The 16,513-nt window shown below is 49.6% G+C and overlaps 1 protein-coding gene across 2 annotated transcripts in view; it reads left to right on the top strand.

Annotated features, from left to right (window-relative positions):
• LOC138528683 (E3 ubiquitin-protein ligase TRIM39-like) overlaps positions 1-16,513 on the top strand; it is a 229,234-nt gene that overhangs the window by 64,193 nt on the left and 148,528 nt on the right. For both annotated transcript variants that reach the window (XM_069640541.1, XM_069640540.1), the window contains exon 3: positions 16,102-16,200. In XM_069640541.1, coding sequence (XP_069496642.1) covers positions 16,102-16,200 — 99 coding nt within the window. The remainder of the gene's footprint in view (positions 1-16,101; positions 16,201-16,513) is intronic.

The raw sequence follows: 16,513 nt of genomic DNA, 5'->3' as shown, positions 1-16,513 counted from the left end.
CTGGCGATGGCATCATTGAGCTTTGTTGCAAAGTTGGGGTTGCAGGATGGCAGTCTGTAGATCAGGAGGAACAGTAGGTTGGCTTGGTCATTGAGTTTGATGATATGGCATTTGTAACACGCCTATACAAAAGTGTTTCAAGTCGCAGCGAGGCAGGGGGGGAACAAGGGGAGACGGACAACAATCCTACTAGGCCAGGTGTCTTTCAGATCGCGCAAGTGCAAGGGTAGAGGGGAAGGGAAAAGTGCATGGGGGAAGGGAGAGGGGAAAGTGCAGTACAGGGTTATTAGCATACAGCATCCAAGATAAATAACAAGGGCTAGCTGGTGGCAAGTGCGAGATAAGTGCAGACAAGTGCTGGGAAGGGGGGCTGTAGGGAGACGGACACAGTCCCGCAAGGCAGGGGTTGCCAGGGAGGCAGTGCAGGGGACAGTGGCTGGGCAAGGACCAAGAACGGTGAGTGGCCTAGTTGCAGAGTCAGTGCAGTTTCAGTAGTATTAGCAGGGGAGAGGGGGAGAGAAGGCGGAGGCAAAGAGGAAGGTTTTGAGGTGCTTCCGGAACCGGAGATGGTTCTCCTCAAGTTTCAGGGAGGCAGGAAGGCTGTTGAAAAGGAGTGATTGAATGTCTTCTAAGTCGGTTGGTGGAGTGGAGTGGAGTGGAGTGGAGTGGAGTGGTGTGGTGCAGATGTAGTCTTTGTGCGCTAATGTAATTGCACCTCCTCTCTTGTTTTCTCTGTTGGAGTGTATTAGTTTGAAATTGTCTGTTATGGCTTCATGGGCGATTGTTTTGTAATTGTCCTATAGCCATGTTTCTGTGAAGAAGAGTGTGTCGGTGCCGTCCTCGATAGCAGGTATTAAATTTCTGTTTTGTGTTTGTCCAGGGGTCTTACATTTAGTATGGTCTGCAATGCAGAGTGTGAGCTTTTCCTTGCTTATTGTTGCATAACCTTTCCTGTGTCGCGATCGGGTGGTATTTGGCAGGTTTTTTTTCTCTCCTGGTGTTCTCTCTTGGTTGAGGCTGTTATTTGCTGGTTGTGTAGTTGGGGGGCCTCTGTGCCTTCATTGATGAGTTCAGTTTGATTGATGGATGGGTTTCTTTGTTCTGGTTCGTGGTAGTGGGTTGTTTGTATGTGTGGTCTTTTTTCCAGTCTTTGGTTATGTAAGGGGTTCGGATGGTAAGGAATTCTAGCTTAACTCGGATTTTTGTTGAGCTTTTTCTGAAAATGTCTTGCTGGGTTCTGTGTGCTGTGGTGTGTGGTTTGGGAGGCTGTTGGGGTCTCGGTTTGTTTGGGTCTATGCTTGTGGGTTATTTGTGGGTTGATTGTTTTCCTTTGAGGTAAGGTTGTAGGTGGAGGGGTAGCAGGAGATGTATTCAATTTATTGTTCTTAACTTGTCTTTAGTCCATTTTATGGTGGCTAGATGAAAATTGGGGGTGTTTCCAAATTCTGAAAGGGGGTTCCCTGTCATCCATTCTTGTTTCTTTGTGCTTCTTTTATTGTGGCATGTTTGTGGCCTGGCTGTCAGGGTCTTGGATTTGGGTTTGCAGTGTATTCCGGGGTGGATGCACTCCTGGCGGGCTTTCTTTCCTGTGGTCAGTGATAGGTTAATTTGCTCCAATATACAGTGGTGTCTGCCTCGCTCTTGTTGTTTGTTGTGGCCTCACCTTTGGATTCGGAATCTGATTGCGATGTATTCCTGCTGCTTTTAAATTTAGCCATACTAGAATTCAATCCGCTGCTTTTGAATTTAATCACAATAGAACTGTACTGATTTGGCGTCCACTGCCTTTAAACCTAGCCAGAATTGTACTGATTTGTTTAGATTTAGTTTAGAAGCACCACTCTGCAATGCATACACCAGGACCAAAGCAGAAAACCGGACAATATAAAAGGAAGAACCAACAATAAATCTACTCGACACCCAGAGATCACCTGAAACCAACTAACCCCCCCTTCTCATCTCCACAACCTCGCACCTTTCACGTACACAAATTCAATCCTATCTTATTTTCTCCCACTAGTCAACCCTACCCACCTTTCCTACAGAGCCACCTGGGCACCTGAAGATCATGCAAATGGTAGCAGTGCACAGTATAAATCGACATAACATATTAGCAAAATATGGGCCAGAGTTCTGATACAAACTTAGATGGTAGGGTGCGGGACCAATAACTGCTCTACATCACAAATGTTTCCTAGAACGAACACAGTTATTAATGCCTGTCAGGACAAGGGGAAACAGTGCTCCCCAAAGCAGCCCAGGAGCAGTTTCTGAGTGTGGTGCTTTGGAAGACAGACTACGTTCTGTCAATCATAACCATTTTGACATGAAATGACAGCCATGCACCGGAAAATCATCTGTATCTTTCTGGAGGGCAGTTGGGTGCAAAACACACCAATGTCCCTTTCCTTGTTGAGTGCACAAGGAAGACACTTCTGAACAGCCCAGGCACCATCCCAATGGCTCTGAACATGGTACAGGCTGGTGCTCCAATGCTGTGATGTTCCGCACCATGCCCAGAGTGAAGTGTGGGATGGCATGCTGGGTCCAGGTGCATGGAGCCGATTCCGTATGCCCAGGCCTCCAAGTGAATACTAAAAAGGACAGCAGAGGTAACAAACTGGATACACATGCAGTGGCAAGGGCAGCACCACAGCAGCACAGCACAGATCATTATTTATTTTTTATTTTTTTTATTTTATTGTTTAAAGCGCAGATGTAGCTTGAGAGCAGCAGAGCACTGTATAGAGTGTGGGTAGCCGGCAATTGGGCTGTCGGCTTTTAACAGTTGCGCAGTACTGTGAGGTCGGTGCGTTCATTGCATCTAGTCCTTGGCCAGGTGTTGTTGAAAGAGCTATGGGCTATTCGAGGGGATTGGGTCCTCCGACGTATTCCATATCTATGACATGTACTCACCACAGCGGTGCTGCTTCGGAAAATCTTTGGCGTCTGCGTCCTGCGTTGATGACGTCGATACACCGACAGCCGATGTCACTGGATGTTATAAGTAGGAAGCACGACGCCCGTAGCCTCAGTTCTGTTTTTTTCCGCGAACGTGTTCGCTTCGGAGATCTCGGCACGCCTCGACTCTTGAGTTCCTGTTCTTTCTCGGTTCTTCAAACCTGTTCGTATTGTGAAGTACTTTCTTCATGAAGATGTCTACCTCGTCTTCCACACCACGTCCAGGCTTTAAGAAGTGCAGGGACTGTGGGTCCAAGATGTCGGTAACGGACCCACACAACGCCTGTCTCTGGTGCCTCGGGAGGCCCATGACACGGATGACTGTGTCGACTGCCAGTCGCTCACGTCCAAAGCCTTTCGGAAGCGCAAGAAGAAGTTATCGGTAGGTAAGGTGTCCAAGCCATGGAAGTCGAGGTCTGCGGGGCTTTCGACGGACAATTTGAGGGGCGACTTGCTGTGTTGTCGTTGGAAGTCCAGTGGGTCTTGGCCCCGGAGTCGGTCCCGCCACTCCTCTGCCTCTTTGAGGCACTCCCAGAAGCGCCGTCATCAGTCGCCTTCCCCGTCCTCTTCCGAGGACTCTGCCCGTCGGGGGGTCGCTTACCCCACCAAGCATGCGATGCCGGAGGAATGGGCTTCCTTCGGGAAGAAAATGTTGGCGATTCTGAAATCGCAGGGCACTGGTCCGTCCGTCCCTACGAGTGGGGTCGGTCGTGATTGGTCAAGAAACACTGCTCGCAAGCCTTCGGGCTCGGGTGTTCGGCACAATTCGCGGGAGAGGTCCCGCTCAGACAAGGGGAATCGTTCTCGTCATGCCCATTCCAGGTCCCAGTCCTCGACGCGCTCGAGACCGTGTTAACCTGTGGTGTCTTCGAGGAAGACGTCGACGCTGGTGGCACCCAGGCTGTCGAGAGACACGCTCGGGGCTCCGGCCTCGAGGACTGTGTCAACGCCATCAATGCTGTCGGCGCCATGTTCGGCGTCGACGCCGATTCACTCAATGCCTTTCAAGGCTGTTTCCACGGGGGTTTCCCGGGGCTCGGTGGAACCACCTAGAAAGGCTCTGGCAAAGGTTGGTTCCGGGTACGATGCCGGACGAGATTCTCTCGGGCCATAGCCAAATTTAGGACCTGCGGCAGTCCCTGCACGATGCTAGTGGGCTGGACACCTCTCCGGAGGTGGAGTTTTGTAGTCCTGGGCCTGGCACTCATGTCGACTCTTCGTACCTTCGCCTTATGTCCAGGGTCACCGAGTACTTGGGATGGTCTGCTCCCCCAGGGGATTTTCTTCAGGATGACCTTACGGATATCCTCGGCCAAGGTCCACCAACTGACCCAGTACTGCCATTCCATGTGGCTCTACAGAGGAGGGTGGCGGCGGCTTGGACTGCTCCGGAGAGTCTCCCGGCAGTGGGCAAGTCTTTGCTGCGAAAATACCGCCCAGCCAGCAGCGACCCCTGCTACTTGACCAAGCACTGCACTCCGGAGAGTTGGTGGTGCAGGCGGCTACGGCCCTGGCAAAGCGGGCGTTATATCCTACCATCCCTCCTGATAGGGACGACAAGCGTTTTGACGGCTGGGCGAAGAAAGTGTTTTCTTCAGGGGGTATGGCGCTTCAGGCGGCCAACTCCGTATGTGTCTTGTCATGTTTCACACACACTCTGTGGAACTGTGTTTCTTTACCGGCTGAACATATTCCCGAAGGGGACGAACGAGATGGTTTCCTTGCCATGGTTCAGGATGGCAAAGATGCCATGTGTGAGGCCGTTCAGTCGGGTTTGGACATGGCAGATTGTGTCAGCTGGTCCATGGCGGCGAGCACCGTGATACGCAGTTTTGCGTGGTTGAGGAACTCAGGGTTTTGGTAAAGCTAGAGGAGCTGCCAGTCAAAGGGGCCACCGTAGGAGTGCCAGAGGTGGAAAACAAGGTACTTGAGGTGCCAAGGCCGATCGGGCTGTTGCCTCTTTGCCCTCAGGCAACGCCGCAGCCGCTTCAGCTCAGTCATGAGGCCATGTCCCATGGTTCGCCGGTTGGGGGAAGGCTGGTGCAGCATCTTGCAGAGTGGCGCACCATTACTTCGGATGTGTGGGTTCTGGAGATCATAACCCACGGCTACTGTCTTCCTTTCCAGCAGAGGCCTCAAGACAATCCACCGGGGAATCTCTTTTTGAAGAGTCCGGATCCGCTCCTTGCGCAGGAAATTCAATCCCTGCTGGAGAAAGGCACCATAGAACTGGTGCCTGTAGCGGAGAGAGAGAAACAAGGGATGGTATTCCCCTTATTTTTGATTTCCAAGAAAGATGAGGGATTGAGACCCATCATGGACTTGCGCGGTTTGAACAAACTCCTCCAGAAGGAAAAGTTCAAGATGGTTACTCTCTCTCAAGTCCTCCAGGCCCTTCAACTTCAGGACTGGTTGGTGTCTCTCGACCTCAAGGATGCTTATTTTCATGTGCCGATACATCCAAAGCACAAGAAGTACCTGAGGTTCGCGGTTGGCGACTCGCACTTTCAGTTTCGGGTCCTGCCGTTCGGATTGACCTCCACCCCGAGGGTCTTCACCAAGCTCATGGCTGTGGTGGCAGCACACCTGAGGAAAGGGGGGATTCACGTCTACCCCTGCCTGGACGATTGGTTGATCAGGGGGCGCTCTCTCGAGCAGGTCCTGGATCATCTATCAGTCACCTGCCACTCCCTCCACAAGCTGGGCTTCTCCCTCAACTTAAAGAAGTCCCATTTGACACCAACTCAGAGGGTCCAGTACATCAGAGCTGTGCTCGACACGTCCCTGGGGCATTGTTTTCCTCCCCAGGTGAGGGCGCATCACATTCAGCAGATGGTGCACATGTTTCTGCTTGCCCAGAGTCTCCCAGCAATCGAGTTCTTGAGGTTGCTCGGCCTCATGGCATCCTGCATTCTTCTGGTGCCAGAGGCCAGGTTGTGGATGAGATCTTTGCAATGGGCACTCAAGCTCCAGTGGTCTCAGTCCTCCGGCAGGTTGTTGGACCTGTTCTGGTGCCGTCCTCGGTCGCCCTGGACCTTCTGTGGTGGGCCGTCAAAGACAATCTGATGAAGGGGGCTCCATTTTGGCTACCCTGGCCAGAGGTGACGATCGTTACAGATGCATCCCTCACGGGATGTGGAGCTCATGCCAACGAGTTGACAGTCAGCGGTCGTTGGTCTCCGTCGGAGTCCAGATTCCATATCAATCTGTTGGAGCTGACTGACAACACGGTGGCCATGCACTTCCTCAACAAAAAGGGGGGGGCAGGTTCACTTCCTCTGTGCAGGGAGGCGATGCAGCTCTGGTTCTGGGCAATCCAGCAGGAAGTTTCGATTTCGGCAGTTCATCTGGCCGGAGACAAAAACGAGACGGCGGATGCTCTGAGCAGGCAGAGCGTGATCTCTCACGAGTGGGAGTTGGCTCAGGAGATTCTCCTGGAGATCTTTGCCCTTTGGGGGACCCCTCAAGTGGATCTCTTCGCCTCCAGTGTCAACCGGAAGTGCGAGAGGTTCTGCTCACAGGAATTTCCTCCAAAAGGAGCCTTAGGAGACGCGTTCGTGGTGGAATGGTCTCCCACTGCTGTACGCGTTTACTCCAGTCCCCGTCATCCCGCAAGTGCTGCGGAGGTTACGGAGGTTCAGTTCCCGGATGATCCTCATTGCTCCGGCGTGGGCCCGGAGGATGTGGTACCCGGACCTTCTCGACTTGTCCATCTGCCCTCCACGTCGTCTTCACTACCGAGACGATCTGCTCTCACGGGAGGGGGGGTCAAGTTCTCCATCCAGAGGTCAGATCCATCAACCTTCACGCTTGGTTTCTGAAAGTTTGAGGTATAAGGATTGGGACCTCCCTGAAGACGTGATGGAGGTGTTGCTCTCGGCCGGAGGGCCCGCAACAAAGTCCCTGTACCGTTGCCGTTGGAGGAAGTTCTGCGACTGGTGCAGGGTTAACAATGTGGATCCTTTTACATGTGACATTCCCATGGTTCTGTCTTTTTTTTCTTTCATTGGCCCACAGGGGCTTGCAAGTGGGGACCGTTAAAGGTTACCTGGCGGCGCTGTCCATATTTAAGCGCTCGTCTGAAGAGTGTTCCTATTTTAAAATTCCTTTAATTTCTCAGTTTCTGAAAGGGTTCACTAATGTGTTCCCTCCGTCACCTTTCCAGGTGCCCGGTTGGGATTTGAACCTTGTTCTCAAGTTTCTGATGGGTGCTCTATTTGAGCCTTTGCATTCATGCCCTTTGTGACTGTTAACTCTTAAAACTGTATTTTTGGTTGCGGTCACTTCCGCTCGCAGAGTGAGTGAGTTACAGGCACTTTCAGTTAAGCCACCCTTCACTGTGTTTCATAAGGACAGGGTTGTCCTTAGAGTTCGTCCTTCCTTTCTTCCGATGGTGGTTTCGGAATTTCATTTGAGCCAGAAGGTTGTTCTTCCGGCATTCTATCCTCCTCCACATCCTGGTAAGGAAGAGGAGAGGCCCCATAGGCTTGATCCTAGAAGCTTTTATATTTCACGCATTTCCCGGGTCAGAGTGGACGATCAACTCTTCATTGGTTACGCTGGAAAGCGTTTGGGACAAGCTGTGACGAAACAGACTTTGTCTCGCTGGATTATTTTGGCTATCTCTGAGTGTTACCGCTTGGCGGGTAAAGACCCACCGGTCGGCTTGCGGGCCCATTCTACCAGGGGTATGGCTGCCTCTACTGCCCTACAGAGGGGGGTTCCTATTCGTAACATCTGTGATGCAGTGACCTGGGCTTCGGTACATACTTTTGTACGTCACTAGTCCCTCGATTCCATCTGGGGGCAGGATCTGGCCTTTGGCAAGGCGGTCCTTTACTCCGCAATTTGATTCTAAATTTTTGTTTTCTAAATTCTTTTCCCGACTCCTTGCATTGGTACTGCTTTGGGAGCCTGTCATAGATATGTAATACGGCGGAGGACCCAATCCCCTCGAAGAACAAGCTACTCTCTTACCTGGTAACTTTCTTTCGATGGGATGGTCCGACGACGTATTCCATATCGCTCCCTCCCTGGCTTCCCCGCTACAGAATTCATTATGCGATTGCAGCTTACGTTTCCGCAAAGGCTTTGTGTCAGACTGGCAGAAGACTGGTGCCACACGTTCTGGGGGAAAAAACTACAACTGAGGCTACGGGCATCGTGCGTCCTACTTATAACATCTGGTGAGGTCGGCCGTCGGAGGAGGTCCTCGAGTGTGGCATATCGACGTCATCGACGCAGGACGCAGACGCCGAAGATTTTCCGAAGCAGCACAGCTGTGGTGATTACATGTCATAGATATAATACGTCGTCGGACCATCATATCGAAAGAACGTTACCAGGTAAGAGAGTAACTTGTTCTTTGCTCTCATGTACAACTGAGTATCGTCTGCGTATTGGTGGATGGATATGTTGGGATCTTTGAGGAGAGTGCTCAGAGGCTCCCTATAAAGGTTATACATGATTGGTGAGAGGGTGGAGCCTTCAGGGATGCCACAAGAGAGCTGGAGTCAGATGGAATGCAACAGGTTCATCTGGACTCCCTGGTGTTGGCATGAGAGTTAAGAGGTAAACCAATTCGGACAGTGCCAGGGAATGCCATGCTTTTGGCAAGGAGGGAGAGAAGGATGCAGTGGTTGATGGTGTTTAATACAGGCGAGAGGTCAAAGAGGATGTGGAGGCATGACTCGCCCTTATCCATGATTCGGAGAGCATCATCCACCACCTGAATGCTACACTGAATGGTGGCTGTCTCGATGCTACACTTGTGTAGCTACTACTTTTTCAGAGGTTTTGCCAATAAACATGATGTTCGCAATGGGCCTGTAGTTCACCAGGTCATATGGACCTAGGGTTTTTTTTTTCAAAAGAGGTCATATGAGACCAGTCTTGAGGGTGTCCAGGAATGCCCCTTCTGTGAGGGAGGCAGTGATGATGGTGAGGAGTGCATTAAGTGCCAGGCCTGTCAATTGTTTAATGACAGAGGCCAGAATTATATCATTGGAATAAGAAGTAGGTTTGAGGGATGCCATCATTTTTAGAATATTCGGGAGAAAGAGGGTAGAGAATTTGCTCCAGATGGGCAGTGTGGGTGCAGGTGGTGCTAATGCTGTGACAGGCTGATTCGATGGTCTCTCGGTTTTGTCTATTTTTTCAATAAAAATGTGTTGATTCTTTCACTTTTCTTGGGTTGCTGGCACCTCAGGGTTGGGTGAGGGTTTGGTGCAATGCTTTCCTACTTCAAAGCAGGCTTTTCTCCTATTAGAGGATGCTGCAATGGTGGTGTAGTAGTAAGCAGCGGAAAGATTTGAGGTTGGCAAGGTCTTCCGAGTTAGGGTTTTTGCACCACCGTTTCTCTAGGGCTCTGAATACCATGGGGAGGATGGTTTTGTCTTAGCCCGGTTGGATTTTAGGGGGACATGAGTGTCCACAAGTTTCATAGCAGAGTTGCTGAATAACTGCAGGAGGTCTGAGATATTCCCTGTGTCAGGGAAGTCTGCAACGTTTGCCTCTGGCTCATTGACTGGGAAGGTTTTGAATGAGTGGCGGTGAGTGATGGGGCGGTTAGCCTGACCTTTGTGAGCTGTAGTCGAGTGGGGGATGGATAATGGGAGTCATTCTCCTAGCCCCAGGATAACTTTATGCAACAGTTTCTTTTCTGTTGGGTCACGGAGAACTCAGAACGTTTGTGGAATCTTTGCTTTGAACAACCTGAGAGGCGTTTGCACGCTTTGCATCCAGGAGAAGGGATGCATTCTCCTGGATTACAAAAAGTAGCTGGACTTTATGGTGCTTTGTTGTAGTGAAGGGGATAGAATAGGAGCATTTGTGAATGGGACAGTGCCTTTTTGTTTGGACTCACACAGACTTCCTGACGAGCACCAGAGTTGTCTTAGTCTATGTTGGGAAATCCCCTAGAGGTAGGGCTAGATGGGTTTGGTTTAATATTGAATAAAAGTCTGTAGAAACCACTAAGGCACCACTTGGTCAGTCTCTTCATTCCTTGTCACCATAAGAAAGAGCGTTTTAGTGGAGGGGGACAGATAAATAGGTGAATGGAGGTAGCAGTAGCGAGATTGAGATAGATGGACATAAAGGAAAAGAAAGAAGTCGAGAAAGGGACACAGATGAATTGAGAAATGAGGGAGGTAGTTGGAAAAAAGAAGGGAATCCAGAGAAGGAGGAGAAGTGAGTGAGGGGAGGTGAGGAATCTAGAAGAAGGAATAGTAGGAACATAAAGGAGATGAGGACAAAAACAGTGGAGCTAGAGAAAGATTAAGAACCCTCGACCCAGATGATGAAAGAGCCTCAGGATACTCCTGCAGGCTTTGTGAGAACCGCTTGCTGGATATCCAACCGGGCGAAAGGGGGAAGGGGAAGCCTGATAACCTCAGGGACCAACAATTGCAAAAGTGTCTGATGCCCAACTCCAGTACAGATAACCAAAGGTAACCGGAGTGGTGGTACTAGGTATTCACCAAACCCAAGGCAAGTCCTCAACAAGCCAAAATAGACTCTACAGAAAACCTATTAAAGATGTGTAGGCTTGCTGCCTCTGGGATCGTACCAGTTGCAATACCACTGGGTTAAGCGGCCTGCACTCTCCGCGTGTCCTTTGGGACTATTTCCAATGATTTCTGTTGGATCCAGTTGCTGAAATATGGGCATAAATCCCCTGAACCGCTATGAAGCACGTTTTAGTGGTTATATGGTTATCACCACACCTCTGTCTCACTGTCCATACATCTCCAGGCAGTGCCATGCAGACTCCACTCTTTTCCTCGCTCATCACCACTACATTTTCCTCACATTTCAGAACATCCTTCTTTCTCTCACAACCATTATTTCCCTTACCACCTCTTTCCTTCACAGACCTTCTTTCCATTACCACCTCACTCACAACCATTATTTCCCTTACCACCTCTTTCTCTCACAGACCTTCTTTCCCTTAACACCTCTTTCTCTCTGACCTTCTTTCCCTTACCACCCCTTTCGCTCACAGACCTTCTTTCCCTTACCACCTCTTTCGCTCACAGACCTTCTTTCCCTTACCACCTCTTTCGCTCACAGACCTTCTTTCCCTTACCACCCCTTTCGCTCACAGACCTTCTTTCCCTTACCACCTCTTTCTCTCACAGACCTTCTTTCCCTTACCACCTCTTTCGCTCACAGACCTTCTTTCCCTTAACACCTCTTTCTCTCTGACCTTCTTTCCCTTACCACCCCTTTCGCTCACAGACCTTCTTTCCCTTACCACCTCTTTCGCTCACAGACCTTCTTTCCCTTACCACCTCTTTCGCTCACAGACCTTCTTTCCCTTACCACCTCTTTCGTTCACAGACCTTCTTTCCCTTACCACCTCTTTCTCTCACAGACCTTCTTTCCCTTACCACCTCTTTCCCTCACAGAGCTTCTTTGCAATACCTTCACGAAAGGCAAAACTATTGGCTTTGCCAACGCTTTAAAACGGTGTGACCTTTTAAAGTAGGCCACTGCTTTATGCAATGCCAGTTTTGACACTACAGGGTCTGAGGCGTGAGAGAAGAAGATATGCCCAGGATCACACAACGTTGGTTATTTCAAAGTTTGATACATTTATCTGTAAACGGTATTGTTTGAATGGATTGCTTTCCTTTGAATTATATTCAAATATTGATTAGGAATATATCGTAATACATTTTTGCTGCTGATATAATTTATGAAATACATTTTCAGAACCACTGTTTTTTTTAATACTTTTTATGGAATTCATTTCCGAAATAAACATATTTTCTCCTGCTGCTGCTCCATAAAATGTTGCTACTCTTGGCAATTCAGGTCTCCTGGTTCGAACCAGTGAGGTTGTGGAGAAGGAGAGTTCTCACGATCATCCTCAGTACCAAAAACAGGGACAGTTCTATTGCTGGGAAAACCATCTGCAGAGCTACATGATCACTCTACCTCATGGGTCTGCAACCTTTGGCTCTCCAGCTGTTGTGGACTACAAATCCCATCAGCACTTGCCAACATAAACTATGGTGCGGGTTCTTGGGAGTTGTAGTCCAACACATCTGGTTGCCGGGAACACTCCAGCAACAACCTGCACCACCCACCAGACACATCCTTCTAGGTTACGACCACTTGAATGAAAGTGAATCCCAGCAAAGACCTTTAGATAACAAAGATTCAATGTCCCCTGTTCAGTTCCTTATGGAAATGTCAACAAGTTAGTCATTGAATCTGGTGTCGCCAACGTGGCGATCACCTCTGGCCATAACGGCGATCCGGATAGTCCTTATCCTTCATAGTTGTGGGTGCAACTTTTCACTGTTACCTGCTGGATGCCCGGGTCCCAATGCTCAACACCACGTAAAACATGTGTTACTCACACAGAATCTCTGCCTTTGCAGCTCCCAGGGCTCAACTCAAATGATGCACTTAGTGAGTCCCGGAAGTGAATTTAACGATGCACTAATAATACATCATTATATTAAAAGGTCCAATGTTATTGGCTGGTGAAATAGAAAAGTTGGAGTCTATTCTAAGCATTATTGTTGACGGAAAAATCACAAATGGCATGATGAGATCATGTGACCGATTAGCTTAAGAAAGCATATTATTCTTTCTGCGACCACATTGCCAACAACTATATCAAACGAATCTGAACGGGCAAACAAGGGATGAACATGAATGTTCATACCAGTCAAACTTACCAAGCCTGCCATCAAGTCCTGTATTATGCATTGGGTAGGAATGATTGGCAGAAGTCCGATTGTTGAACCTGGAAACTGCTGGGATGGAAACGAGCCAATCCCACCCCCCCCTAGGCACTTCCAAATGAGACTAAACCCGTATGAGGCGATATAAGGGGGAGTAATCCACACCATCAGGTGACATGTAGAGGTTTGGTAGCGCCTAGAAGTAGAGGCATGACACTAGAAAACTCATAGCCCTTGACTCCATTTTTATATTAGGCCTACACGGTTTAAATTGCAGGCCTGCACTGTGTAGGTTCCTGGTTCACCAGGCCTAATTTCTACACAGTGCGCTGGCTCCACTTGAGCCTTGTTCCCACGGAAGTCCATTTCCCTCCTGTCCCTACAACAGAGAAAGCATACATTCAAAACCCAGTGCAGTAAAAGAGGGGAATTGGTGCATTAGAAATGCATCAGAGCTCTGCTATGAAGTGCAATGGCAAAGGCAGGGAAGGAAACATGTTGTGTTAATGAATATAGGTGACACAGTTTATGAAACAAAACCTACTGCCAGGTAGCCGTAGAGGTCATATAAAGCGCTACATCTGAAAGGAAAAGGAGACTGTAGAGCTCTAGAGGAACGCACAGCTTCATTGTATTTAACTGTCTCCCACAGTCTGATGACCGTGCAGTGAGAATAACCCGCTAGGAAGGCCCAGCCTAACGGCAGTCAGTCATTGGGAACATAGACATTTAAAAACAAAACAAGAATAGACACCTGCATGAGGAATGGGCGGCGGAAGTTAAGCGTGAGCCCCTCTTACACTTGCGCTGAGGGGGGGATTCCCAGGATGCCTCCCACTGAGGCCGCTCCTGTCGCCAAGTTCAACATGGGGCGGGAAAAGTTTCAAGACACAGAGTAGTAATGTAATGTAATCTGAGATGGCATTATATAGCGCTCTGTGCCATGTGTCTTGGCCTCGCTGTGTGTGACTCTGGAAGGAAAGAGAGAAAGCGAGGGTGTTGTTAGTGTGAGAGGGAGACGTGAAACCTGTGATGTTGATGTGTGCAAATCGGAAACACTCCAAGACCCGAGTGACGCTCTGCTTCTATGGAATTGTTAGACACACTTGGGGAATATGTTATCGCAAAGGGAGGGGGGGTGTGTGTGTGTGTGTGTGTGTGTGTGTGTGTGTGTGTGTGTGTGTGTGTGTGTGTGTGTGTGTGTGTGTGTGTGTGTGTGTGTGTGTGTGTGTGTGTGTGTGTGTGTGTGTGTGTGTGTGTGTGTGTGTGTGTGTGTGTGTGTGTGTGTGTGTGTGTGTGTGTGTGTGTGTGTGTGTGTGTGTGTGTGTGTGTGTGTGTGTGTGTGTGTGTGTGTGTGTGTGTGTGTGTGTGTGTGTGTGTGTGTGTGTGTGTGTGTGTGTGTGTGTGTGTGTGTGTGTGGTGTCATCATGCTGTAGGATACTTTATGGATGAGTCAGTAAGACAGTGATAACAGGGTAGTAGACATGTAACTGGTACAGGTTTTGGGTAAAGAAGCATTGGGATCCATCTAGGAAAATGATTTGGACAGCCACAGACCATCCTGAATCCATACCTAGCAATTCCTGATGACTTTCATGTCTTTTGAACACCTAAACACCAAATCATATCAACGCATGAAAAGGGCCTCCCTTGACTCCCACTGCTTGCCTCTTGCAGACCGGTCCCATTCCACTTCCTCGCAGTGCCACTGTCAAACCTTCTCTTTATCTCTCGCCCTATTCTCTCTCTCTGTGGGCTCCTGTGGGTCAGCTCTGCTGTGGAAGGACATGTGCATTAGGATCAGGTGGGTCGATACTTCCTCCCAGCATGACAGAAACCCAGAGGACCCAGCCTCTCTTTGATTCTCTTTGTGGGAGCCGGTAACACCCTCCCAAGGGATTGCCCATCCACTGTTGGCAGCCCTGTGCCCAGTTATCAATGGAGCACACCCATTCAGGAGGAGAAGCCTCACACCAGGGTGCTGCATGACTAAAGGTCTTTTGTTGTCAATAGGCGACACAAGGGGTGGGAGTAGGATAGGCAGGAGTGCTCTGGACATTGGAAGAATCCTTCCACCATCTTCTTTCTTACTGTCTCTTTCCCTTTGCTGTCTCATCCGCTTCCCCTAGAGAAAAGCACTTGAGTGCAATGTTAAGAGGGCAAAGTCTACTCCCGCCAGGAGCAGGGATTCGTCCCAAAAACAGGCAAGCCTTAGACCAATTACCTGAGGTCTCATGCCCTTAAAAGAAGGAGTTTTGCACCCTTTCAACAGAATACTGTCTGTTCCTCAAGGATCCTTTAAGGCCGAAGAGATGTTCTTCGGGCTCTCACCTGGTCTTCCTTTGGGACAGATGCACTGTCCAGAGGACCCTGCTGGTGTCGTAGAAGAAGCCATCCAAGACCGAAGGAAGATCTGTCCCCGTAACAACTCACGTGGCCCACCGGGAGTGCCCAAGGCTGTGGACCAGGATCCCACCAAGCAATCTGCAATGGATCTTCTGTGCCAGAAGAGCAGACCCCGAAGGGGAGTATACTTTCCTCAAGCTCTCTGCGAAGGCCTCACAGCAACTTGGAGGGCTGGACCAGTCAAAGCTCCCCACTGAACCAGTTGCTCCATGTTCCCCGTATCCTGAATAAGAGGGTAGGTGCTGGTGCTGGTATCTGCGCTCCTCCAACCAGCCGAACGATCGCACTACATCTCCCTCAGCCTGATACGGCATTGCGTCCTGGCAGAGCCCATCAGCTGCCACACCCGATGAGTCTACTCAACTCCAGAAACAGAATTGTTTTGGATGACCCATCACCCACAAACGTTGGCCCTGCACTAAGAACACAGCCACCCGTCCTAAACTCCTAGCGCACAACAAAAAGATATCGGCTAGGCCAAAAGGTCTCGCCTCAGGAGCAGCTTTGGACCAATGCATGCTCGATGGCTTGTACCCCCAATCCCGGCAGTCCACACCTTGCTGACCTGTACATACCAACCTCCAAGAATAACCGACTCCTATGCTCACCTTCTGAACCAGCCCTTCCCTCCTGCTGCCAGGATCAACACAGGGGTCCCAGGATCATCACAGGGGTGCCAGGCCCACGTATTCTGATGCTGTTCTCTGTCCCTTTTGCGTGCACGCATATGAAGGGCAGGGCACAGTGAGAAGAACCAATGCCAAGGCTATCAAAAGGTCGGATGGTCCAGATAAAGTGGTCAGAATGCTTGAATGTCCTGAGACTGCATTTATGCACCATGGCTTAGCTATATACTACTTGTGTCAGTTGGGGAGAGAGAGTAGGGGACGTTGACAAAAGGACGACTCTTATAGCACGGTTTTCCATGACATTTCAGCTTGGGGGATGGGTTCTAACTTGCTTTGTCTCCAGCACAACACTCTTGACAGAAAATTCAATTTTGAAAAACATCTCTTTTTCTTTTGATTTTCAGAAAATGTTTGAGCAACAGCTTAAAACCCTAAAATTAGATCTGATGGCAGAGATGGCAAGATTCCAAGAAGAGGAAAAGCTTAAAGCTGCAGAGCTTGAGGTGAGTGTGGCTGTCACCACAGGGAGTGGCATAGGAGGTTTTACCTGTCACTGAAAGCACACCTGTTTCCAGTGACAGGTGAAATGCAGAGCAGTGGGATAGGTGGGTTTCTCCATCAGACAGAAGGCAAAGAGTTGGCGGTTTGTGATACATTTGGCCTTGTAGGACATAATTCTGGGAATGGTGGAGAGCGGTGCTCATTCTGTGTGACAGTGTAATGTTTGCAATGAGGGGAATGCAGACATCACCCCATGGATGGCACATTCTGAGAAGGAACGTGCCATTGCTTTGAGCATGGGGTTTACCCTGGTGT

Source organism: Ambystoma mexicanum, chromosome 7q (assembly GCF_040938575.1).
Source record: "Ambystoma mexicanum isolate Mex_15411 chromosome 7q, UKY_AmexF1_1, whole genome shotgun sequence".
Taxonomy (NCBI): Eukaryota; Metazoa; Chordata; class Amphibia; order Caudata; family Ambystomatidae; genus Ambystoma; species Ambystoma mexicanum.
The sequence above is the reverse complement of the archived record's forward strand: the minus strand, read 5'-3'. Positions and strand labels throughout refer to the sequence as shown.